We start from the raw sequence: 26,858 nt of genomic DNA, 5'->3' as shown, positions 1-26,858 counted from the left end.
TACTTCTGCTCTTCCACTTCCGGGTCATCCATAGCCAGCTCCTTCCTCATGGTGCCCTCAATCTCAGCAGCTAGAGAGTCCTGGGAGGACAGACAGACAGACAGACAATAATAATGAGTACTATGTGACTAGTCTCTGAAGCCCCAGACCTAGGGCAGCAACAGCACGAGGTTAGGTCTGCGATTAATGACGGATTCTCTTGGTAACTTCGAAAAGGGGGGAGTCCTCTTCAGACAGACCACTCTCCCAACAAATCACGAGGCAGACATGCCAGAATGTCACGATTGGAAACCAAAGTTTGCAGGCAAAACCTTTGCAGTGGTTCAAGTGAAGGTAGTTTTTATGCAAACTAACCACTTGCATAAATGCACTCATTAAAAATCACCATCTTTCAAGCTACTTATTTGTGTCCGGGGGATGTTTACGCTAGGACAACAAGCGGATAAGGCAGTGACGTAAGAAAGCTGGATGTCCCAACTCTGCCCTTCTCTCTATGCCAAACTGACGTTGTATATGTCCAGCCGTGTTAAGCTGGAACATTGGTGCATTCTAGAGCAGGGCTCTCCAACCCCGTTCCTGGAGAGCTACCGCCCTGTAGGTTTTCACTCCAACCCTGTAGGTTTTCACTCCAACCCTGTTCTTGGAGAGCTACCTTCCTGTAGGTTTTCATTCCAACCCTAATCTATCACACCTGATTCTAATAATTATCTGGTTGATAAGCTGAAGCAGGTTAGTTACAACTGGGGTTGGAGTGGAAACCTACAGGAGGGTATCTCTCCAGGAACATGGTTGGAGTGAAAACCTACAGGAGGGTATCTCTCCAGGAACAGGATTGGAGACCCATGTTCTAGAGAGACTATGTGACTGAATTGAATCTAGACACACATGGGTTAAATTGTTAGAGAATCTTCTGGGTCCCAAAACACAGCCAATCGATTTGGGACAAACAAAACAAGACAGGCTCCATCACACAGACATAACAGGTTTACTATGGGAACCAACCCCAACCTGTTAATCCTACTGTAAACACCTCAAAACATGACTTCTCTCTACAGGGTCAATACCAGCCATCTCCTTCTCCCGACAGCTAGACGCTAACACAGATAAGGTGTCTACTGCTCTCTGTGACTGTCTTTATGTTACAGTTACGTCACAGTTCTGGGGCAGGGCACGGCAGTTACGACGTGGCCAAGGCTGGGCCTGGGGCCAGGACATCAGGGTTACCTCCCTGCTCCTCACTGGTGGTGAGTGGCAACACATCATGCAGTCAGAGATGCAATAGACAGGTTCTCCACTCACCCCGTCGGCATAAACTATGCTGTTAACATCTGACACCTGAGGAACGGGGTTGAAAACAAAACCTGATGAAAGGAAATCCCTTTCACCTCTATACCAGTTCTAGCCCTCCCTCCCTCCCTCCCTCTCTCTCTCCCTCCCTCTCTCTCTCTCTCTCTCTCCCTCCCTCTCTCCCTCCCTCCCCCCTCTCCCTCCCTCCCTCCCCCCTCTCCCTCCCTCCCCCTCTCCCTCTCCCTCCCTCCCCCTCTCCCTCCCTCCCCCTCCCCTCTCCCTCCCTCTCCCCCCCTCCCCTCTCCCTCCCTCTCCCCCTCTCTCCCCCCTCTCCCTCCCTCCCTCCCTCCCTCCCCCTCTCCCTCCCTCTCCCCCTCTCTCCCTCATTCTCCCCCTCCCTCCCTCCCCCCTCTCCCTCCCTCCCCCTCCCTCCCTCCCTCTCCCTCCCTCCCTCCCCCCTCCCTCCCTCCCCCTCTCCCTCCCCTCCCTCCCTCCCCCCTCTCCCTCATTCTCCCCTCCCTCCCTCCCTCTCTCCCCCCTCCCTCCCTCCCTCTCTCCCCCTCCCTCCCTCCCTCTCTCCCCCTCCCTCCCTCCCTCTCTCCCCCTCCCTCCCTCCATCCCTCCCCCCTCCCTCCCTCCATCCCTCCCCCTCTCTCTCCCTCCCTCTCTCTCCCTCCCTCCCTCCCTCCCCCTCCATCCCTCTCTCTCTCTCCCTCCCTCCCTCCCCCTCCCTCTCTCCCCCTCCATCCCTCCCCCTCCCTCTCTCCCCCTCCATCCCTCTCTCCCTCCCTCTCTCCCCCTCCCTCCCTCCATCTCTCTCCCTCCCTCCCCCCTCCCTCCCTCCCTCCATCTCTCTCCCTCCATCTCCCTCCCTCCCTCCCTCCATCTCTCCCTCCCTCCATCTCTCCCTCCCTCCATCTCTCCCTCCCTCTCTCCCTCTCCCTCCCTCGTCTCACCATAGGGAACAGGAAGTGTTGAAGTGTACTGAGGGGCAGCGTTTTATTACTCTGACCCCCTGTGTGTATATGTGTCTCACCATAGGGAACAGGCCCAGGGAGTGGAAGCGTCGGGGTGTACTGAGAGGCAGTGATTTATTCCGGAGGTTCTTCAGCTCTTCCTGGGCCTCATGGAGCATCTCCATACACTCTGCATATTTATCCTCCAACTCCCTCAGCTAGAGGAGGGGAGAGAGAGGAGAGAGAGAGAGGAGAGAGAGCGAGAGAAGAGGAGCGAGAGAGATGAGGAAATGCTCAGAAAACGACATGGACTCTATCACCATTCTAGATAATGTTAGTGACAGTGGAAATCATATGCTGTTGAAACAACAGGGGGACATCAAACACTATTATATTTAAATGTGGTTAGAGATTGTATTGTATTGAATTACTCCTGAGTGGCGCAGTGGCCTAAGGCACTGCATCGCAGTGCTAACTGTGCCACTAGAGATCCTGGTTCGAATCCAGGCTCTGTCGCAGCCGGCCGCGACCGGGAGACTCATGGGCAGCGCACAATTGGCCCAGCGTCGTCCAGGGTAGGGGAGGGAATGGCCGGCAGGGATGTAGCTCAGTTGATAGAGCATGGCGTTTGCAACGCCAGGGTTGTGGGTTCAATTCCCACGGGGGGCCAGTATAAAAAAAATATATATGTATTCACTAACTGTAAGTCGCTCTGGATAAGAGCGTCTGCTAAATGACGTAAATGTAAATGTAATGTAATGAATTATATAACCCAACTTCCACCAGCTGACGCAATAATGCACGTGTCAAACTCATTCCACGGAGGGCCGAGTGTCTGCGGGTTTTCGCTCCTCCCTTAAGGTCACTGATTAGTTAGGAACTCCCCTCACCTGGTTGTCTAGATTTAATTGAAAGGAAAAACAAATAGCAGCAGACACTAGGCCCTCCATGGAATGAGTTGACACCCCTGAAATAATGGAAAACATCACTAGCGTGGTAATTGGGTCTCGTTAGGCAGTGTTTACTGTCCACTGGGTAATTGATTAATGAGGCCTTACTGTACCTCAGCAGTGAGCTGGCGCTGGGCATCTTTGGCAGCTCCTAGATGCTGGGTGAGCTCCTCGTTTTCCACTGCATACTGAGGAACATAAATGACTTAGTCCCTTAGGGTTATAGGCTCACACACGTCATCATAGACACACAGATAACAGCTATGAGACTAGTTGTGTTCCAGGTCGTCTTCTTTGCAGCTGTGCATCTCTGAAGATAGCTATATTATGAATATGGTTCTACTTCTCCAGGCGTTGTGATATCAGAAAAATCTGCAGAGCTGGACTGTAAGAAAGGCAACCTGGAACGTGTCCATTGGCTTGGACCGTATCAGGCAGTCTGGGTTATTACTGGCCTGGCCACTCACAGACTTGGACTTCTTCTGCAGGTCTACGATCTGGGACAGGAGGTGTGTGATCTCCTCCTGCTGGCGAGATGCGTCATCCGTCTTCCTCGCCAGCTCCTCCGCCAGGGTGGACATCTGGTGGTTGGCATCTCCTAGTGGGCACACGGGGCGAAATAAATGACATGAGCATCCACCATGAATCAATGTTGTTGACCTCTCCTAGGCCTCCTCCGTGGCAACACTTAGCGGCTAAATTTAGCTCCACTGAGATACATGAGGTTAACTGCCTAGTTCCCTCCATATTGCTTTTACATACCAGTCCTATCAGATGTGTGAAGTGGAGTGAACGAGGGCAGAGGGAACATCCTTATTGGAATGAAACACAACCCTGTTTTGCTTTCTCTCAGGGAGCCCAGGGGACAGGGGAGGTGAGATGTGAACCGTGTGTGTGTGAACCGTGTGTGTGTGTGTGTGTTACTCACTCAGCTCTTTGACGACGTCGTTGACCAGCTGCTGTTCCTTCTCCTCGTACTCCTCTGTCTCCGTCTCCAGGTGACTGGCCTGGTGGGGGATGACAGGATGCAGCCATGCGTCATCATCAACATCATCATCATTAACATCATCATCATCATCACACAGCAGGAGAGCTGGGTGTAAAGTACTGGCAGCACTACTTATTCCAGTCCTGTTACCACTGGTACCTCTGGTTTACTATGAAAATACTCTACTGAATCTTTCTGGTAACCGTCTGAAGTTATTCAATCAAATTAGCTCATTCTTGCTAACATTATGGTATTTGTTACAATGAACTCCCATGTGACCAGGTAATAAGTATTTAATTATGCTGTTATGTAGTTTTTTTTTATTCCATATTATTAGGAGACTATAAAATAAAGTGTTACCAAGTTTCCATCTCTTCACTGTCTTTAAGGTTTAGTCAATGTATAGCAAGGTACAGTGTTGATTGAACTGTATAAAATAAATCCACCAGACTGTGTGATCTTAACCCCAGGGTTCAGAGCCATGATCGGTCCCCATAGCAGTGACATTAATATCTGATGAGCTCTCCTTCACAGTATGGTCAGTAGGACACAGAATGACACAGAGGGTTAGTTAGCTACATGACTTTACCTCTGATCTAAGAGATATGTTCTCTGCCTCCAGGTCTTTGAGTTTCTTCTGCAGTGAGTCCAGGGGGAAGTAACTTGGCACCAACAGTGTGGAGTCATTGTGGCGGATGCTGTGTGGACAAGACACGGTGGCCGGTCGGTCAGTGACAAGAGACATAGTCTACGTCCCAAATGGCAACCTACTCCTTACGAATTGAACTACTTTTGACCACCAGGGCCCGTAGTTCAACATGTAGTGCACTACGTTTGACCAGAGCCCTATTGGCCCTGGTCAAACGTAGTGGATTACATAGGGAATAGGGTGCCATTTGGGACAAAGCCATACATTTGTAAGAACAGGGCATCATATCGCCTAAGGAGAAATGACTGGGCAGAGCTGGCAGAGGTTTAACATGATATACAGACCAGACTGGGACCATCTGCATAATTTAGACAACAAGGATATATGGAACAGTCAATCAATGTTTTACCACCAGTGTAACAGGACGCCCGGTAGTGTCTGCCATTATGACGCTAGTGGGAACGCCACTGTCTTGGTTTTCACCCGACTGCTCTATTTGAGGGGTAAGTGAAACAGGTCAGTTTGTGTATTTTCCTCCTGAGAGAACACAACAAACCAACCCCTGCCTACTGCCTCAGTCTGTCACACAGGGTCACAGTACCTCTGTCTGAGAAAAGAGGCTTGAAGACGTCCTTAAGCAGGAGACACAAAACATATCAAGTAGCTACCCTTTGGATGGACTTGTGAGACCAGTGAAATAAGAGCTTAAAGGCCCAGTGCAGTCAAAAACATGATTTTCTTGTGTTTTATATATATTTCCACACTACGTTGGAATAATACTGTGAAATTGTGAAAATTATGATAATGCCATTTTAGTGTAAAAGCTGTTTGAAAAGACCGCCTGAAATTTCAGCTTGTTTTGGTGGGATGAAGTTTCACATTTGTTAATAGACCAATAAGAGAGATCCAAACCTTCTGCCCATAACAGATCGTTTTCAGTTTCTCCCTCCCCACTCAGACCACTCCTAGACAGTCCTAGCTAAATTCTTGCCTGAGAAACTGCTCTTCGCTAAGGTATCTATTTTTGTTTCTTTTGACCATTTCAATTGAAAACAAATCACAGTAAGGTACTTAACTGTTACCCAGAAATGATTTGATATCGAGATAAAAAACGGCTGCATTGGACCTTTAACTTGAATTGTTATACCAGTGTAAAAGGGGTGTAGCTACAATTGGGAGAAATAAGGGAAGCGAGACCTTCCAGTACTGTAGGGACTAACCCCCCCAGGACCACATACAGTCACCTCCTCTAGCTAAATGCTTTCTCCTGAGTAACCTGAGCAATAGAGCATAGTGAGGGTATACTGACAACAGCAAAATGAAGGAGTTTTGCTTTAAGAGGAAAAAGTGAATGAGATGAGTGGAGGGGAACAGGGCCAGTTCTAGCCTTTAGCATAATAACAACCATAGGAGTTGGCTATAAACCACAAACAGCTCTCGGAACCAGGCTAATCTCACAGGCTATACAGTCCAAACAGATCTGGGACCAGGCTATGACTGTTTATATCAGACCAGGTGAAGTGGGAGAGGAAGAGCGTAGGCCGGGATGACAGATAGACTCACGGGGTAGAGGTGGACGAATCTCCTTCACTCTCCTCTGCTGCACTAGTGTAGAACTGGAGAAGCTCATCTTTCATAGACAGATCATGGCGCAGCTGAGAAACCTGCAGAGGGAGCGAGGGGGACAGAGAGGGTGAGAAGGGAGAGAGGGGGACAGAGAGGGTGAGAAGGGAGAGAGATGAGAGATGAGAGAGGGATAGAGGGGGACAGAGAGGGAGAGAAATGAGAGATAGATGGAGAGAGAGGAGAGAGATAAAACATTCTCCTGGTCCTGAGAGAGAAAAGTGCACATGCACAAGATGCACACACACCTCTTCTCGAATGTGCTCCACTTGCTCCTCCAGGAATTCATTTCTCTCACTGAGGGTTTTGTTCTTCTTCAGCAGTGACTGGCCGATGCGGGCGGCGAGCTCCAAGTCCCGTTCTTTCTGCAGGGGAGGCAGAGTAGGCTGGTTAGAGGGTCTGAGTATCATGCATCATGATCTAGGAATCAGGTAAAAGGGAAACAGTTGCTACTGTATGACAATGTTTGACTTGTTCTATGATGTGGTTAACTTGGCATGGCAGAGAGATATGTCTGAATATTGTCAGATCAGATTTGACTATCATCCAAACAGAGAGAGCATTGTAAATGAAGGTGCTCTAAGTGATAAGCCATGTTTTCTTACCTCTTCAAGCAGACGTGTAACAGCATCTATGTCACTGTATGTCTTAGTCATCTGGCCCACTCTTTCAGCACATAGAACTGTAAAGAGAACAGAGAGGATAGAGAGAGAGAGAGAGGAGAAACAGTTAACAGCTATAGAGAGAGAACAGAGAGGAGAAACACAGGTAACAGCTGGGCTTTATCTGAGTTCAGCCATGTACTGAACAATGTAAAAATTAGGGGTTCAACAAGGGTTCTTCTAAGATCCTTAGGGTTCTTGGCACTGAAAATTGCCCCCAAAAGGTTCTTCCAAGAACCCCATAGGAGGTGGGGTTCATCGAGGAACCTCATTAGCTGGTGGGGGTTCTTGCAGGAACCTAACTGCAGGTGCAGGCACTTACAGTGAAGGAAAAAAGTATTTGATCCCCTGCTGATTTTGTACGTTTGCCCACTGACAAAGACATGATCAGTCTATAATTTTAATGGTAGGTTTATTTGAACAGTGAGAGACAGAATAACAACAACAAAAATCAAGAAAAACGCTTGTCAAAAACTTTATAAATTGATTTGCATTTTAATGAGGGAAATAAGTATTTGACCCCTCTGCAAAACATGACTTAGTACTTGGTGGCAAAACCCTTGTTGGCAATCACAGAGGTCAGACGTTTTTTGTAGTTGGCCACCAGGTTTGCACACATCTCAGGAGGGAATTTGTTCCACTCCTCTTTGCAGATCTTCTCCAAGTCATTAAGGTTTCGAGGCTGACGTTTGGCAACTTGAACCTTCAGCTCCCTCCACAGATTTTCTATGGGATTAAGGTCTGGAGACTGACTAGGCCACTCCAGGACCTTAATGTGCTTCTTCTTGAGCCACTCCTTTGTTGCCTTGGCCGTGTGTTTTGGGTCATTGTCATGCTGGAATACCCATCCACAACCCATTTTCAATGCCCTGGCTGAGGGAAGGAGGTTCTTACCCAAGATTTGACGGTACATGGCCCTGTCCATCGTCCCTTTGATGCGGTGAAGTTGTCCTGTCCCCTTAGCAGAAAAACACCCCCAAAGCATAATGTTTCCATCTCCATGTTTGACGGTGGGGATGGTGTTCTTGGGGTCATAGGCAGCATTCCTCCTCCTCCAAACACGGCAAGTTGAGTTGATGCCAAAGAGCTCCATTTTGGTCTCATCTGACCACAACACTTTCACCCAGTTCTCCTCTGAATCATTCAGATGTTCATTGGCAAACTTCAGACGGGCCTGTATATGTGCTTTCTTGAGCAGGGGGACCTTGCGGGCGCTGCAGGATTTCAGTCTTTCACGGCGTAGTGTGTTACCAATTGTTTTCTTGGTGACTATGGTCCCAGCTGCCTTGAGATCATTGACAAGATCCTCCCGTGTAGTTCTGGGCTGATTCCTCATTGTTCTCATGATCATTGCAACTCCACGAGGTGAGAACTTGCATGGAACCCCAGGCCGAGGGAGATTGACAGATATTTTGTGTTTCTTCCATTTGCAAATAATCGCACCAACTGTTGTCACCTTCTCACCAAGCTGCTTGGCGATGGTCTTGTAGCCCATTCCAGCCGTGTGTAGGTCTACAATCTTGTCCCTGACATCCTTGGAGAGCTCTTTGGTCTTGGCCATGGTGGAGAGTTTGGAATCTGATTGATTGATTGCTTCTGTGGACAGGTGTCTTTTATACAGGTAACAAGCTGAGATTAGGAGCACTCCCTTTAAGAGTGTGCTCCTAATCTCAGCTCGCTACCTGTATAAAAGACACCTGAGCGCCAGAAATCTTTCTGATTGAGAGGGGGTCAAATACTTATTTCCCTCATTAAAATGCAAATCAATTTATAACATTTTTGACATGCGTTTTTCTGGATTTTTTTGTTGTTATTCTGTCTCTCACTGTTCAAATAAACCTACCATTAAAATGATAGACTGATCATTTCTTTGTCAGTGGGCAAACGTACAAAATCAGCAGGGGATCAAATACTTTTTTCCCTCACTGTAACTGAAAAATGTAAAGATCGCCACAATTTAAGGTAAGGTTTGTCCCTTGTATGATCTAGATTGATATTGTTTTATGATGATACCATCTTCTTTTCATATTTGTGCAAATCTTTCTAAAACAGAAAATGGATACAATTCAATGGATATCAATCAACAAAGAGGTAAGAATATGTATGCTATAAGAATATGTTGAAGGCTAGCTGTATTGGGTGCAGATGACTGAACTGCTCACTTTTGTGTCTGTGTCTGCAGGTTTACAGATGAGGTATACAAAGATATGTCAATTGGTATTGGTATGTTATGCAGATCACATGTACCATCCTCCTCTCTTACCTCTTCAAGGAAAATCCCATAGGCCTCTACATTATGGACAAGGTATGTGTATGAAAACCATTATCAAAATAGTTTTATTCATCCACATTTACCACAAAAGCCAAGGTATGAATACTGTCGTGTGCATGTTTTGTTAATCATCTGTAGAATTAACATTTTTGGGATTCACAGACTTCACCCTCCCTACACCTCTGATGAATACAAAAGGAAAACTGTTCGATCACCATGCACTGCAAAATCATTCTGGTTATGGATACGGAGAACATCAACACATTAACATCAACATGCCAGAGGATATACCCATTGGACTTCGGGCTCTGCTGGGAGTTTACTTTATATTTGGATTTTTTTATTCTGCTTTGCCACTAAAATCCTAATAAACACTGACATCTAAAATATTGTGTTATTGTTAAGCATATTACTAATAATAATAATAACAATAATAGGGGAGGGGGGAGTAGTTAAAAAATTAACCCCAAAAGGTTCTTTGAGGATCCAATGAAATGGGTTATTTGAAGAACCCTTTAAAATAATTTTTCAAATAAGTTATAGGGGTTCCCCCACAGTTTCAAATTGAAGAACCCCTACAGGATCCTCCAGAAACCTTTACTTTTTAGAGTATGTATGCCTGACTGCTAAACAGCTGGGGCAGGGCAGACAGACGGATATTAGAAATAGCTATCAGAGGGCCACCTACTGTACACATCACACAGCCCTGCCTGATGACATCAGACCTTTAGCAAGTTGTTCTTATCAGGAAGACTGACACACTGGCTCTGTCTCAATAGTGTTTCCTTGATTCCTCATTTCCTTGTGTCCTCTCAACCCTTCCTCTCCTCGTCTCTTTCTCAAAACACCAGATGAAAGCCAGGAAAGGATTCGAGGAGAGGAAACGTGTTCGTAAGGTTCCTCAAAACCCTCTCCTCGTTTCCCTCTGAGGTTTTGAGAAATCGGAAAGACGACAGGAGAGGAAGTGACAAGTGAGATGGTTCGGACTCTGACCTCACCTGAACCCCACCCCACCACAGCTGAGCTGATAACAGCACGTTGCCAAGGGGCAGTGTCATTCTCTGTTAACATAATGCTATGCTATTCCCAGCTGATCCACTGCAAAAACATGACTAAAAGTGTTTTCTATATCCATATATAGCACTCAACCCTGAGCCTATTTCTAAGCAAACTGCTTATATTTCTACATATACAATACCAGTCAAAAGTTTGGACACACCTACTCATTCAAGGGTTTTTCTTTATTTTTACTATTTCCTACATTGTAGAATAATAGTGAAGACATCAAAACTATGAAATAACACATATGGAATCATGTAGTAACCAAAAAAAGTGTTAAACAAATCCAAATATATTTTATATTTGAGATTCTTCAAAATAGCCACCCTTTGCCTTGATGACAGCTTTGCACACTCTTGGAATTCTCTCAGCCAGCTTAATGAGGTAGTCACCTGGAATGTATTTCAATTAGCAGGTGTGCCTTCTTAAAAGTTCATTTGTGGAATTTCTTTCCTTCTTAATGTGTTTGAGCCAATTAGTTGTGTTGTGACAAGGTAGGGGGGTATACAGAAGATAGCCCTATTTGGTAAAAGACCATATTATGGCAAGAACAGCTCAAATAAGCAAAGAGAAACGACAGTCCATCATTACTTTAAGAGATGAAGGTAAGTCAATACGGAACATTAAGACCTTTGAAAGTTTCTTCAAGTGCAGTCGCAAAAACCATCAAGCGCTATGATGAAACTGGCTCTCATGAGGACCACCACATGAATGGAAGACCCAGAGTTACCGCTGCTGCAGAGGATAAGTTCATTAGAGTTACCAGACTCAGAAATTGCAGCCCAAATAAATGCTTCACAGTGTTGAAGTAACAGACACATCTCAACATCAACTGTTCAGAGGAGACTGTGTGAATCAGGTCGAATTGTGCAAAGAAACCACTACTAAAGGACACCAATAAGTAGAAGAGACTTGTTTGGGCCAAGAAACACGAGCAATGGACATTAGACCGGTGGAAATGTGTCCTTTGGTCTGGAGTCCAAATTGGAGATTTTTGGTTCCAACTGCCGTGTCTTTGTGAGATGCGGTGTGGGTGAACGGATGATCTCTGCATGCTTGTTTCCCACCATAAAGAATGGAGGAGGTGGTGTTATGGTGTGGGGGTGCTTTTCTGGTGACACCGTCTGTGATTTATTTAGAATTCAAGGCACATTTAACCAGCATGACTACCATAGCATTCTGCAGCGATACGCCATCCCATCTGGTTTGGGCTTAGTGGGACTATAATTTGTTTTTCAACAGGAAAATGACCCAACACACCTCCAGGCTATGTAAGGGCTATTTTACCAAGAAGGAGAGTGATGGAGTGCTGCATCAGATGATCTGGCCTCCACAATCCCCCTCAATCAAATTGAGATGTTTGGGATGAGTCAGACTGCAGAGTGAAGGAAAAGCAGCCAACAAGTGCTCAGCATATGTGGGAACTCCTTCAAGACTGTTGGAAAAGCATTCCAGGTGAAGCTGGTTGAGAGAATGCCAAGAGTGTGCAAATCTGTCATCAAGGCAAATGGTGGCTATTTGAAGAATCTCAAATATAAAATATATTTGGATTTGTTTAGCACTTTTCTGGTTACTACATGATTCCATATGTGTTATTTCATAGTTTTGAAATGTAGAAAATAGTAAAAATAAAGAAAAACCCTTGAATGAGTAGGTGTGTCCAAACTTTGGACTGGTACTGTATGTATGTATGTATGTATGTATGTATGTATGTATGTATGTATGTACGTACGTACAGTGGGGAAAAAAACTATTTAGTCAGCCACCAATTGTGCAAGTTCTCCCACTTAAAAAGATGAGAGAGGCCTGTAATTTTCATCATAGGTACACGTCAACTATGACAGACAAAATGAGAAAAAAAATCACATTGTAGGATTTTTAATGAATTTATTTGTAAATTATGGTGGAAAATAAGTATTTGGTCAATAACAACAGTTTCTCAATACTTTGTTATATACCCTTTCAATCAATCAATCAATCTTATTTTATATAGCCCTTCGTACATCAGCTAATATCTCGAAGTGCTGTACAGAAACCCAGCCTAAAACCCCAAACAGCTAGTAATGCAGGTGTAGAAGCACGGTGGCTAGGAAAAACTCCCTAGAAAGGCCAAAACCTAGGAAGAAACCTAGAGAGGAACCAGGCTATGAGGGGTGGCCAGTCCTCTTCTGGCTGTGCCGGGTGGAGATTATAACAGAACCATGCCAAGATGTTCAAAAATGTTCATAAGTGACAAGCATGGTCAAATAATAATCAGGAATAAATCTCAGTTGGCTTTTCATAGCCGATCATTAAGAGTTGAAAACAGCAGGTCTGGGACAGGTAGGGGTTCTATAACCGCAGGCAGAACAGTTGAAACTGGAATAGCAGCAAGGCCAGGCGGACTGGGGACAGCAAGGAGTCACCACGGCCGGTAGTCCCGACGTATGGTCCTAGGGCTCAGGTCTCTCAGTTGGCTTTTCATAGCCGATCATTAAGAGTTGAAAACAGCAGGTCTGGGACAGGTAGGGGTTTCGTAACCGCAGGCAGAACAGTTGAAACTGGAATAGCAGCAAGGCCAGGCGGACTGGGGACAGCAAGGTGTCAGCATGCCCGGTAGTCCTGACGTATGGTCCTAGGGCTCAGGTTCTCAGAGAGAAAGAGAGAACGAGAGAATTAGAGAGAGCATACTTAAATTCACACAGGACACTGGATAAGACAGGAGAAGTACTCCAGGTATAACCAACTAACCCCAGCCCCCCGACACATAAACTACTGCAGCATAAATACTGGAGGCTGAGACAGGAGCGGTCCGGAGACACTGTGGCCCCATCCGAAGAAACCCCCGGACAGGGCCAAACAGGAAGGATATAACCCCACCCACTCTGCCAAAGCACAGCCCCCGCACCACTAGAGGGATATCCTCAACCACCAACTTACAATCCTGAGACAAGGCCGAGTATAGCCCACAGAGGTCTCCACCACAGCACAAACCAAGGGGGGGCGCCAACCCAGACAGTTGGCAATGACACAGGTCAAACGTTTTCTGTAAGTCTTCACAAGGTTTTCACACACTGTTGCTGGTATTTTGGCCCATTCCTCCATGCAGTGATGTTTTGGGGCTGTCGCTGGGCAACACAGACTTTCAACTCCCTCCAAATATTTTCTATGGGGTTGAGATCTGGAGACTGGCTAGGCCACTCCAGGACCTTGAAATGCTTCTTCTTACGAAGCCACTCCTTCGTTGCCCGGGCGGTGTGTTTGGGATCATTGTCATGCTGAAAGACCCAGCCACGTTTCATCTTCAATGCCCTTGCTGATGGAAGGAGGTTTTCACTCAAAATCTCACGATACATGGCCCCATTCATTCTTTCCTTTACACGGATCAGTCGTCCTGGTCCCTTTGCAGAAAAACAGCCCCAAAGCATGATGTTTCCACCCCCCATGCTTCACAGTAGGTATGGTGTTCTTTGGATGCAACTCAGCATTCTTTGTCCTCCAAACACGACGAGTTGAGTTTTTACCAAAAAGTTATATTTTGGTTTCATCTGACCATATGACATTCTCCCAATCCTCTTCTGGATCATCCAAATGCACTCTAGCAAACTTCAGACGGGCATGGACATGTACTGGCTTAAGCAGGGGGACACGTCTGGCACTGCAGGATTTGAGTCCCTGGCGGCGTAGTGTGTTACTGATGGTAGGCTTTGTTACTTTGGTCCCAGCTCTCTGCAGGTCATTCACTAGGTCCCCCCGTGTGGTTCTGGGATTTTTGCTCACCGTTCTTGTGATCATTTTGACCCCACGGGGTGAGATCTTGCGTGGAGCCCCAGATCGAGGGAGATTATCAGTGGTCTTGTATGTCTTCCATTTCCTAATAATTGCTCCCACAGTTGATTTATTCAAACCAAGCTGCTTACCTATTGCAGATTCAGTCTTCCCAGCCTGGTGCAGGTCTACAATTTTGTTTCTGGTGTCCTTTGACAGCTCTTTGGTCTTGGCCATAGTTGAGTTTGGAGTGTGACTGTTTGAGGTTGTGGACAGGTGTCTTTTATACTGATAACAAGTTCAAACAGGTGCCATTAATACAGGTAACGAGTGGCGGACAGAGGAGCCTCTTAAAGAAGAAGTTACAGGTCTGTGAGAGCCAGAAATCTTGCTTGTTTGTAGGTGACCAAATACTTATTTTCCACCATAATTTGCAAAAAAATTCATTACAAATCCTACAATGTGATTTTCTGGAGAAATAAATTCTCAATTTGTCTGTCATAGTTGACGTGTACCTATGATGAAAATTACAGGCCTCTCTCATCTTTTTAAGTGGGAGAACTTGCACAATTGGTGGCTGACTAAATACTTTTTCCCCCCCACTGTACATACATACATACATACATACATACATACAGTGAGGGAAAAAAGTATTTGATCCCCTGCTGATTTTGTACGTTTGCCCACTGACAAAGAAATGATCAGTCTATCATTTTAATGGTAGGTTTATTTGAACAGTGAGAGACAGAATAACAACAAAAAAATCCAGAAAAACGCATGTCAAAAATGTTATAAATTGATTTGCATTTTAAATGAGGGAAATAAGTATTTGACCCCCATCTCAATCAGAAAGATTTCTGGCTCCCAGGTGTCTTTTATACAGGTAACAAGCTGAGATTAGGAGCACACTCTTAAAAGGAGTGCTCCTAATCTCAGCTTGTTACCTGTATAAAAGACACCTGTCCACAGAAGCAATCAGATTCCAAACTCTCCACCATGGCCAAGACCAAAGAGCTCTCCAAGGATGTCAGGGACAAGATTGTAGACCTACACAAGGCTGAAATGGGCTACAAGATCATTGCCAAGCAGCTTGGTGAGAAGGTGACAACAGTTGGTGCGATTATTCGCAAATGGAAGAAGCACAAAAGAACTGTGAATCTCCCTCGGCCTGGGGCTCCATGCAAGATCTCACCTCGTGGAGTTGCAATGATCATGAGAAAGGTGAGGAATCAGCCCAGAACTACATGGGAGGATCTTGTCAATGATCTCAAGGCAGCTGGGACCATAGTCACCAAGAAAACAATTGGTAACACACAACCATCTATGCAGGCCTTTATGGTAGACTGGCCAGAAGGAAGCCACTCCTCAGTAAAAGGCATGACAGCCTGCTTGGAGTTTGCCAAAAGGCACCTAAAGGATTCTCAGACCATGAGAAACAAGATTCTCTGGTCTGATGAAACCAAGATTGAACTCTTTGGCCTGAATGCCAAGCGTCACGTCTGGAGGAAACCAGGCACCGCTCATCACCTGGCCAATACCATCCCTACGGTGAAGCATGGTGGTGGCAGCATCATGCTGTGGGGATGTTTTTCAGCGGCAGGGACTGGGAGACCAGTCAGGATCGAGGAAAAGACAAACGGAGCAAAGTACAGAGAGATCCTTGATGAACACCTGCTTCAGAGCGCTCCGGACCTCAGACTGGGGCGAAGGTTCACCTTCCAACAGGACAACGACCCTAAGCACACAGCCAAGACAATGCAGGAGTGGCTTTGGGACAAGTCTCTGAATGTCCTTGAGTGCCTCAGCCTGAGGCCGGACTTGAACCCGATCTAACATCTCTGGAGAGACTTGAAAATAGCTGTGTAGCGACGCTCCCCATCCAACCTGACAGGGCTTGAGAGGATCTGCAGAGAAGAATGGGAGAAACTCCCCAAATACAGGTGTGCCAAGCTTGTAGCGCCATACCCAAGAAGACACGAGGCTGTAATCTCTTCCAAAGGTGCTTTAACAAAGTACTGACTAAAGGGTCTGAATACTTATGTAAATGTATTTCGGTTTTTTATTCTGTATACATTTGCAAAAAAAATCTGAAAACCTGTTTTTGCTTTGTCATTATGAGCTATTGTGTGTAGATTGATCAGGGAAAAAAACAATATAATCAATTTTAGAACAAGGCTGTAACGTAACGATTAGTTACCGGAGTGTAACTCCAGTTCTATGAGTGGAGCGGAGCCCCATAGGGGAGCTCTGCTCCTAGTGGTTTACCCTCTGCCCTACGGCAGCAGCAGCCTGAGACAAAATTATGCACACACCTACAGCCAATAGGAGTACAGGTGTCCCTATAAGAGGGGATGCCTCCCCTCAATCAGCCTCCCGATATATTTTTATTCAGCGAGACTAGAGAGGGTCGGCAGGGCCTTAAGTCCTATGGGGCTCCGCTCCACTCATAGAACTGGAGTTACACTCCGGTAACTAATCGTTCTATATCGTGGCGCTCCGCCCCATAGGGGAGCTCTGCTCCTAGTGGTTTAAGGCGGAGCGTAGTGCTCCAAAATGTACTCCCTGCCGAGCCTAACACTTCCCATCGAAACGAGAAAGTCAGACCTAGCAATGGCTGAAACCGAGTACTGCAACTAAAAACCCCTACGGGCGTCACAATATACCGTGTCATCGGTTAAAGACCCGCCCCACCTAGTCCAATGGCAATGCCAATGACTAGTGGGCAGATCACCAGAATAGAAGCCATACTAATCTGTACTAGCAGATAGATGTGCCTCAATATCCTGTGAAAACACTACCGACCACTAATGGAATGACACCAAGTGTCACTCTACATTGTAAACGCGGTAGACCGCCTCACTCACTCAATGGAATCCCAGAGATTAGTGGGCAGGAACAAAAACATGAGTCATACTAACTGAACAAGCAGATAGATGACCTCACATTCTGTTAATCAACGCATGCCTCTACTGTACTGACCCTGTCAGTCAGGATTCATGCCACAAAATATGTTTTCCTATCCAAAGCGGACCTGATGGAAACCCTGTCCATAGTCCTGCTTTTCCCTCTCTTCCTAGCTCAAGATCTCCCTTCAGCTATGCTGAGTACAGACCGAGCCAAAGAGTTAGAAAACACATCTGTCAAAAACACGTCTTCCTAACCAAAGCGGACCTGATGGAAACCTGTGTCCACAGTCCTGCTTCTCCTCTCTTTCTTGCTCAAGATCTCCCTTCAGCCACGCTGAGTACAGATCGAGCCAGAGAATTAGAAGACATATCTAAGAGATAGAAACGGATAAATGGAGACGGCGTCGACCAGGATGCTGCTCTACAGATATCCTCTACTCCTGTTCCTCTGAAAAGGGCAGTAGAAGCCGCTACTCCACGAGTGGAGTGAGCTCTGATACCCTGAGGCAATTGCCGCCCGCTGCCTCATAAGCTGTCTCAATGCCTTCACAAAGCCAATGAGACAACCTCTGTTTTGAAAGTGGTCTACCTAGTGCAGCCGCACCGTGACACACAAACAACTGAGGCGATGACCTAATCGCTGCTGTGCGCTCGACGTAACACGCCAAAGCGCGTACCGGGCACAGGCGATGGAGCTTTTCCTCACTCCTCTCTCTATGAGGAGGAGGAGAAAAAAGCCCACAGCTCCACGGTCTGTGACCTATATGAACTCTTAATAACCTTCGGCACAAATGCCGGGTTAGGACGTAACACTGCTCTGCTCAGGTCACCATTGATGGCCAAGCAGTCAGGTCTCGTCGAAAGAGCACACAAATCACTGACCCGCTTAGCTGTAGTCAAAGCGAGCAACAGTGCTGTCTTTATAGACAGCATCTTGAGGGGTATTTGATTCAATGGCTCGAACGGCGACTTACATAGCGCTTCGAGTACCAAAGCCAAATCCCACTGAGGAAGCGTGACTCTAGGTGTTGGCCTAAGTCGCCGCGTTCCTAATAGGAAGCGTTTCACTAGAGGGTGGCTAAAGACATTGTCTCTGCCAAAACCCTCATGACAAGCTGAAATCGCTGCTGCAAACACTCTAATCGTGGCAGGCGATTTTTGCTTATCAAACATGAGCTGTAGAAAAGAGAGAATACTCTCCACCTGACAGCTCATGGGGTCTACACCTTGTGTGACACACCATCGTGAAAACACGTTCCATCTACTGGCATACATCTTAGAAGTGGAACTGGCACGTGAACCCTGTATGGTCCTGATCACTGCATCAGATAACCCACGGCGCTCTAGCCTGTCCCTCTCAGCAGCCAGGCCTTCAGTGGTTGGCCGATTATGGGCAATTTCCCTATCGTGCCAGCCGCCTGAGACAACGCGTCCCGTCGATGTGGAATTGGCCAAGGTGGCGCAATCAACATCTGACTCATCTCCGCAAACCAAGGAGCCCCCGGGCGATCGGGCGCTATCAGTATCACTGACAGCCCCCCTGACCTCACCCTGGCTAGCAGTGGGAGAATGCAGGACAGCGGAGGGAATGCATACAGGAGAACTCTCGGCCACGGTTGGTGCGCAAAGGCGTCCCCTTCCCAGTGGCGGTTCGTCCCTGTTCCCTCAGAGAGAACCACAGAGGACATTGCGCGTTCACACGTGACGCGAATAGGTCCACCTCGGCTCTCCCGAATTGTTCCCAAATCTGGAGAACAATGTCTGGATGCAGACACCACTCGTCGTCTCGAGGACCCCCTCTTGACATGAGGTCTGCTCCTACGTTCAAGTAGCCCGGAATGTGTGCTGCTCTCAATGAGCGAAGGTGCTCGTGAGCCCACAGCCACAATTCCTCTGCCGCCCGATGGAGAGCAGGAGACCTGACTCCTCCCTGGCGATTTATGTGGGCTACTGTGGTCCGGTTGTCTGACCAGACCAGCACATCGCGACCCCGAAGGGTAGACGCGAAGTGGGTCAGAACCAGTCGAACCGTTTCCAACTCCAGGAGGTTGATGTGACGACCTGATTGAGGCCACACACCTCCTATCGCTTGTGTCTGACATGTCCCTCCCCATCCCGTCAGGGACGCATCCGTGAATACTGGGATGTGAGAGGACACCTTTCCTATCGGGACTCCGTGCGTGAGAACGCGCGAGTTTCTCCAATAGTTTAGGTCTGCACTGAGCGAGAGGGGAACCACCACCAAATCAAATCAAATCAAATTTTATTGGTCACATGCGCCGAATACAACAGGTGCAGACATTACAGTGAAACGCTTACTTACAGCCCTTAACCAACAGTGCATTTATTTTAAACAAAAAAGTAAGAATAAAAAATAAAAATAAAAAGTGTTGAGAAAAAAAGAGCAGAAGTAAAATAAAGTGACAGTAGGGAGGCTATATATACAGGGGGGTACCGTTGCAGAGTCAATGTGCGGGGGCACCGGCTAGTTGAGGTAGTTGAGGTAATATGTACATGTGGGTAGCGTTAAAGTGACTATGCATAAATACTTAACAGAGTAGCAGCAGCGTAAAAAAGGATGGGGTGGGGGGCAGTGCAAATAGTCCGGGTAGCCATGATTAGCTGTTCAGGAGTCTTATGGCTTGGGGGTAGAAGCTGTTGAGAAGTCTTTTGGACCTAGACTTGGCACTCCGGTACCGCTTGCCGTGCGGTAGCAGAGAGAACAGTCTATGACTAGGGTGGCTGGAGTCTTTGACAATTTTGAGGGCCTTCCTCTGACACCGCCTGGTATAGAGGTCCTGGATGGCAGGAAGCTTTGCCCCAGTGATGTACTGGGCCGTACGCACTACCCTCTGTAGTGCCTTGCGGTCGGAGGCCAAGCAGTTGCCATACCAGGCGGTGATGCAACCAGTCAGGATGCTCTCGATGGTGCAGCTGTAGAATTTTTTGAGGATCTGAGGACCCATGCCAAATCTTTTTAGTCTCCTGAGGGGGAATAGGCTTTGTCGTGCCCTCTTCACGACTGTCTTGGTGTGTTTGGACCATGATAGTTCGTTGGCGATGTGGACACCAAGGAACTTAAAGCTCTCAACCTGTTCCACTACAGCCCCGTCGATGAGAATGGGGGCGTGCTCAGTCCTATTTTTTTTCCTGTAGTCCACAATCATCTCCTTTGTCTTGGTCACGTTGAGGGAGAGGTTGTTGTCCTGGCACCACACGGCCAGATCTCTGACTTCCTCCCTACGCCCGTAGGGGTCTCATCGTTGTCGGTGATCAGGCCTACCACTGTTGTGTCGTCTGCAAACTTAATGATGGTGTTGGAGTCGTGCCTGGCCATGCAGTCATGGGTGAACAGTGAGTACAGGAGGGGACTGAGCACGCACCCCTGAGGGGCCCCCATGTTGAGGATCAGTGTGGCAGATGTGACCAACCGATGACGTTGACGCAATGGGTCTAGTCTTAGTTGGGCGAACCATATGCAGGAGTCCCAGCGGAACCACAAAGTGGGCTGACGACATGAGACCCAAAAGTGACATGATCGACAGCGCCGTCACCGTGTGATTCGGACGACACTTCCTTAGGGCTAGCAACAAGGCTACCCTTCGGGGGTCCGAGATTCGGGCCCTCATCCTCACAGTGTCTAGCTGTATCCCCAGGTAGACAATCTGATGAGTGGGCCAGGGCGCGCTCTTTTTCCAATTCACAGCAAACCCCAGACTTGTGAGATGCATCACTGTCTGTGTTGTGTGAGTGATCGCCAGCTCTGCTGACGGGGCGAGAACCAGTAGGTCGTCCAGGTAGGCTAGTAGCCGTATTCCCTGACGACGCAACGGTTCCAATGCCGCCTCCACACACTTGGAAAATGTGCGAGGTGCCAGGGCGTACCCAAATGGCATCCTCGTGTATTCGTACGCCACCCCTTGAAAGGAGAACCGCAGAAACTTCCTGTGACACGGCTGAACCGGCACATGAAAGTACGCGTCCTTTAGGTCTATGCTCGTACAAAAGTCCCCTCTCTGGACACATTCCAGCAGACGTTTTGTCGTTGGCATTCGGAAGGGCCGTTTGGTTATGCTCTCGTTGAGAATGCGTAAATCCAAAATCGGCCTCACTCCCCCCGTCTTTTTGGGCACTAGGAAATAAGGCGAATATAGCCCTTTGTTCCTTTGCTCCTGGGGAACTACTGTCACCGCCTCCTTCGCCAAAAGTTCCGTAATCTCTGTCATCAGAGCGGCCACTTTGTCTGGCGTTTTCATCACCGTCTCCACCACTCCCCTGAACGGGGGTGGGGTCTGGTGGAATTGGAGGGCATAACCCTTCTGCAACGTCTGTTCTAGCCAGCGTGAGAGGGTGCAGCTTCTTCGCCACTGCCAGCAATGCAGAGAAAGCGGCTGGGCGCGAAGCTGTGGTGCATCCAGTAGGAAGGACCTGTATTCCTCTATGGCCCTTACCGCCACTGTTCCCCAACATTGAAGTGGTGGAACAGCCCAAGGTGGGCCTCCCGTGAAAGGGAGAGGAACTATCGATGCGTTCTGAGAAAGAAAGAGGAGTAGGGACGTCGGTTAAACCCGTAACTGTCGTATTCCTGCCCTCCTTGAACGCATCGCGGGTCTGAATTGCGCTGACCGAGGCCACAGCCTGCGGCAGGGCACCATCCCCAGCAAGCGATTGCGTCATCTTAGGGGACTGCAATTCGCTATCAGAGCCCTTCACTAGAGTACTCCTAGAAGTCTGTAGTATGAGGTCTCTATGAGGTAAAACAAGGCGGCGCCTTGATACCTTCTTGACTTTCACCTTCTGTGTGTGTTCAACACTGCACCCCTGGTGGGTTGATTCACGCTCAGTGTGGTGAGTACTGGCTCGTTCTGTCAGGGGAGCTGATACTTTGGTTATACCCATAACGCTAGTAATCCTGCCCTCCGTGAACGTAGCATGGGTCTGAATCGCATTAACCGAGACCTTGGTCTGCGATAATGCGCCGTCCCCAGATAGCTGCTGTGTTACAATGCCTGGGGGCGCCGATACTCTGGGCACCTTGGTGACCGCGGTAATCGGGCCCTCCGTGAACGCAGCATGGGTCTGGCTCGTACTAGTGGAGACCTTAGGTCTGTGCTAGTGCGCCATCCCCAAATAGCGGCTGCGTCCTCATGTCAGAATCTGACCGGGACTGCTGCCTTCTATGTAAAGCACTTCTTATACGTGAAGTGTGATGTGACGACCTGATTGAGGTCTTCTGGATACCTACTCTTAGGGCCTGTTCAGCAACGCATCCTCGGTGGGCTGAACGGCTCTTAGAGTGGTAAGGAAGAGAGGGTGAGATTTGAACGCTCTCGGACGTATTATGGAAAAGAGGCTCTTTTTTGACAAAGTCAGGTGGAGCCAACTCTTTATTAAACACATCAACAAAGGCATTAACATCAACACCCATCCCTTCAACCGAAGGGTGGGGGGGAACAGTGGGCACGTTCGACACCATCGATGCGTCCTCCATCCTCTCCCCCGCGTCCCGTCACGTACGCCTCCTCTTGCCTCCCTTGGAGGGCCAGGTCGGCGTCCTTCGTCACCTCCCTCGCCGGCTGTAGTGGGGCTACCGTAGCTGCTGGGAGGGCCGGGCCCGTTCCCTTGCTGCTCGTGGCCGCCGGATGACGCCGATACGCCGCCTCGTCAGACCCCGGTCTACTTAGAGGGGCGGAGGTAGATGGCCTTTGGGGAGGAGGGGGCCGAGTCGTCCCTGCCAACGGCAGGTGCTTGGCCAACTGCTTCTTCTCCTCCTCTAACTTAGAGAAACGCTCCGTCGCCTCTTTGACTGCGACCCCAAAGAGGCCGTCGTCCAGAGAGGGGGGCGTTCAAGAGAGACGTCCTGTCTGCCTCTTTCATGGATGTCAATGACAACCAGAGGTGTCGTTCCCCGACCACCGAAGTGGCCATGGATCTCCCCGCGCAGACTGCGGACGCCTGTGTCAGGTGGAGTATGGCGCCAGAAATTCTGGACGCCTCCTCCACCTCCTCCGGTGCCATCTCTGTCTTACCCGTGGTTAAACGGGACAGAGAGGCCGCCAAAAGAGGGCAATGTTGTTAGCTGCTGCTACAGCTTGGGCTCCCAATCCAAAAGACTTCTCTAACAGCTGTGCTGTGAGTCGGTCCTTCTGGGATGGCAACGTGGCCTTCTTGGAAGAGGGCCAAGGGCTCGAACCCGGTACGAGATACGCCGCCATGGCGCTCTCTAACCTGGGGATTCCCTGACCCTGAAACCTTCCTTCCACTCTCGTGAATGGGAGATACGCTTTTACAGGCGAACGCGCCGCTAAAGGTGCCTCCCACGAGCCCTCAACGTGCCTAGCCAAAGAAGGCATGGCAGGAGCCACTGGCTCTGCCGCCTTCCTTGGCCTGGAATAAGGACCGCCCTCCATCATATCAACCTCCGGTGCGGAGGGAAGAGGGGGCAGCCTTATTACCAGCCGTTGAGCAGCTCTCTCAATGAGGCCCGGAAAGTCCGATCTCAGAGAGGCTGCAGCGAAAGAGAGAGCTTCTGATCTCTCAGAGCTCGTATCCCCTTCGCTATAGGGACTACAAGCCCTCTCGCTCTCCAAAGGAAAGGAGGGCTTGAAAGTATGAGGGACGGGGTCCGACTGTTCCATTGGAATGCCAGACCCTTCCTCAAAGTCCCTATCTTCCCCCGAGTCTGCGCCGTCGGACGACGCCTCTGAAGCAGAGGCTAGTATCGACAGCACATCCTCAAGGGGGATGTCCTCCCGAAAACGCCAACGCTGCTTCCTCTCCTTTAAAGAAAGGAGGGCGCAGGAGGCGCAATTCGGGGGACTGCAGACGCCTTCCTTGGCATGCTGGGATCCCAAACACACGAAACATAGGTCGTGGTGGTCACCGGCCGCCATGGAAGTGCATCTGCACTGAGCTCTGAAAAGAGCTTTTGGGGGGTGGAAAATCTCCCGGTGTGCTCATTTAGACGACGTTGATGACTGGAATATCAACGGCGTTTTGGGCCCTGAGTCTTCGTGCTTCGTCTCTTCTTGGCTCTTCAGTCTAGTCATCCAGTCGCTGAAGAAAAAGGGAGGCTGATTGAGGGGAGGCATCCCCTGTTATAGGGACACCTGTACTCCTATTGGCTGTAGGTGTGTGCATAATTTTGTCTCAGGCTGCTGCTGCCGTAGGGCAGAGGGTAAACCACTAGGAGCAGAGCTCCCCTATGGGGCGGAGCTCCACGATATAGAACAAAAACAATTATAAAACAAAGAAGAACTATACTGTATATTAAAATGATTGTTGAACTTCAACTGTAATCTAAAGGCATATTCTAAGAAGAAACCTTGAACTCACTCCTGCCCTTTTCATTTCTCACTCAATCTCTCCATCCACAGTTTCTAGTCTACTAATGAGCAAGTCATATCAGGTTCCCAAAACGTCAACAGAGGCAACACAGAGCTAGGAACAACAGAGTCCAACTTTAATCTGTGGTTACTCCTAACTAACCTTGTGGATGTTGACAATAGGAAGACTTGTTTCTTCAGACAACTCCTATGTGTTATTTCTTTGGGGTTGAAGGGATACTTTGGGATTTTGGCAATGAGACCCTTTATCTACTTCCCCAGAGTCAGATGAACTAGTGGACACCATTTTTATGTGTCTGCGTGCAGTTTGAAGGAAGTCGCTAACTAGCGCAAGCGCAATTGCTAACTAGCTAGCAGATACCCATAGACTTCCAGTCACTGTGCTAACGCTAGTTAGCAATTGCGCTAGTTAGCAACTTCTTCAAACTGCAGACAGACACATAAAAATTGTATCCACAAGTTCATCTGACTCTGGGAAAGTAGATAAAGGGCCTCATTGCCAAAATCCCAAAGTATCCCTTTAAGGGAGAGTTGTTCTAATCTCAGATAGGTTTCTGTAGGGCAGCAAACACAGGTTTTGAACTCCAATGGTGGAAATGAATGTAAATGAGTTAGATGCAAAGTACATATTTACATACATGTGCAGCCTGCAGCATCAGTGTGCAGGCATGATAGCGAATGGCCACTACAGTATAAGAAAGGGTTATTGGATGATAAAAAAACAATGTAGAGTAATTTACTCTGTGACAGGTGCATTTAAACTGAAAGGCAGACATGTATACAAAGTCATGTTACATTACAAAACACATTCCATCACCACCACTGAAAATGCGATATTCTAATATCCTAATGAGCACAACAAAAGAACAACAAATAACCAGGGTGTGGTGTCAACATTTTGAGGTGGACTGCAACCACGGAAACCAACCGACCAACCAGAGACTAATCAACAGCACACACATAGCATAGATCGGGGATGTGATAGAATAGATATAGATCCAGCGGCGCACCACACATCAGAGCTAACCCAGGCCCCATGTTACTGGGTAGGGTATAGGCAGACAGCTGCTCTCTACTCCCCTAACCCAGGCCCCATGTTACTGGGTAGGGTATAGGCAGACAGCTGCTCTCTGCTCCCCTAACCCAGGCCCCATGTTACTGGGTAGGGTATAGGCAGACAGCTGCTCTCTGCTCCCCTAACCCAGGCCCCATGTTACTGGGTAGGGTATAGGCAGACAGCTGCTCTCTACTCCCCTAACCCAGGCCCCATGTTACTGGGTAGGGTATAGGCAGACAGCTGCTCTCTGCTCCCACGGTGATACTGCTCATGTTAAATAACAGCAATTAACAGCAGTAGTAAACATCAGAAGACTGATCTGACCTGCTGGCTGCCTTTGTTCTGTTGATGCTATCAGAAGCCTGATGACATGCCGGCTGCCTGTTCTGTTGATGCTATCAGAAGCCTGATGACCTGCATTCCATGTTTACTCTGAATACAAACAACGTACTAAATGTCCTCGCTGGTTCTCCTGGTATAATACAAATTCACATGAAAACCTTTCACATAAAGACCTAAAACCAATCAATGTAGTATAGACAGGGAGCAGGAGAAGCAGACAGCAGTCTAACAATGTGGTTCAAAACCACTACGTGAATGACAGGAGTAGCAAAGCTCCCATAATTCCAGTTAGTATACCTTCTTCCAGAGTACGCTGCTCTTCATCCTCCTCCTCCTCCTCTCCATCACAGTGGTCAGGTGAACAGACATACTCCAAGCTGTCCTCTGGGGTGCTGTGACAGGGCAGTGACATGCTAACACCAACACCAACACTAGGCTAGTGGCTAGTGGGGCCCAGCAGAGCCCAGCTGTCTCAAGTCCAAAGCCATTTCTCAGTGTGTGTGTGTGTGTCAGTCTCAGTCAGCGAGAGAGTGTGTGTGTCTAAGTCAGTGTGTGTGTTTGTGTGAGGACAGCAAGGCACGTCTGTCACCCAGTCAGACACTCCCTCCCTCCTCCTGCTCTCTCTGGTCCATGACTAGAGGACAGCTCACTGTGGAACCGGAGCAGGGGAGTGGCACTGAACTATTCTCAGACTGACAGGACTTTGAATGTTTAGATTAGAGCATGGCGTCAATTCAAAATGTCAGATATATGACAAGGACTAATATAACCATATAGTAAGTTGACGTTTTATCCATATAATGCTGAAGCTTAAATATAAATGCGTCCATTTGCTCACCCTCCTTTTCAGGAGTTTAAATGGTATCTTCCACCGGACTCTCCATGGAAACAGTGCAAGGTGGGGCGCACCACAATACACATACACCTGTTGTAAAGGTGGGGCCCCAGCCTGCCTCGCCACAGTCAAATGCACAGGTGACTCAATTTGCACACGCATACTTATTCAAAGCAGAC

General features: G+C 48.1%; 1 protein-coding gene across 11 annotated transcripts in view; it reads right to left on the bottom strand.

Moving 5' to 3' along the window:
* LOC121543298 (trafficking kinesin-binding protein 1) overlaps positions 1–26,858 on the bottom strand; it is a 60,349-nt gene that overhangs the window by 13,789 nt on the left and 19,702 nt on the right. For 7 of the 11 annotated variants that reach the window (XM_041853072.2, XM_045226261.1, XM_041853065.2 and 4 more), the window contains 10 exons: positions 7,059–7,135; positions 6,702–6,818; positions 6,394–6,494; positions 4,771–4,879; positions 4,122–4,200; positions 3,661–3,791; positions 3,307–3,381; positions 2,324–2,461; positions 1,300–1,335; positions 4–80 (listed from right to left, as the gene is read on the bottom strand). In XM_041853072.2, coding sequence (XP_041709006.2) covers positions 4–80; positions 1,300–1,335; positions 2,324–2,461; positions 3,307–3,381; positions 3,661–3,791; positions 4,122–4,200; positions 4,771–4,879; positions 6,394–6,494; positions 6,702–6,818; positions 7,059–7,109 — 914 coding nt within the window. In that variant the 5' untranslated portion in view covers positions 7,110–7,135. Of the gene's footprint in view, positions 1–3; positions 81–1,299; positions 1,336–2,323; positions 2,462–3,306; positions 3,382–3,660; positions 3,792–4,121; positions 4,201–4,770; positions 4,880–6,393; positions 6,495–6,701; positions 6,874–7,058; positions 7,137–26,141; positions 26,366–26,858 lie in introns of those variants that run through there. The other 4 variants (XM_041853066.2, XM_041853069.2, XM_041853067.2 and 1 more) reach the window with 3 other exon arrangements.

Source organism: Coregonus clupeaformis, chromosome 17, assembly GCF_020615455.1.
Source record: "Coregonus clupeaformis isolate EN_2021a chromosome 17, ASM2061545v1, whole genome shotgun sequence".
In the NCBI taxonomy this organism is placed as follows: domain Eukaryota; kingdom Metazoa; phylum Chordata; class Actinopteri; order Salmoniformes; family Salmonidae; genus Coregonus; species Coregonus clupeaformis.
Note: the sequence above shows the minus strand (reverse complement) of the source record. Positions and strands in the feature narration are given on the sequence as shown.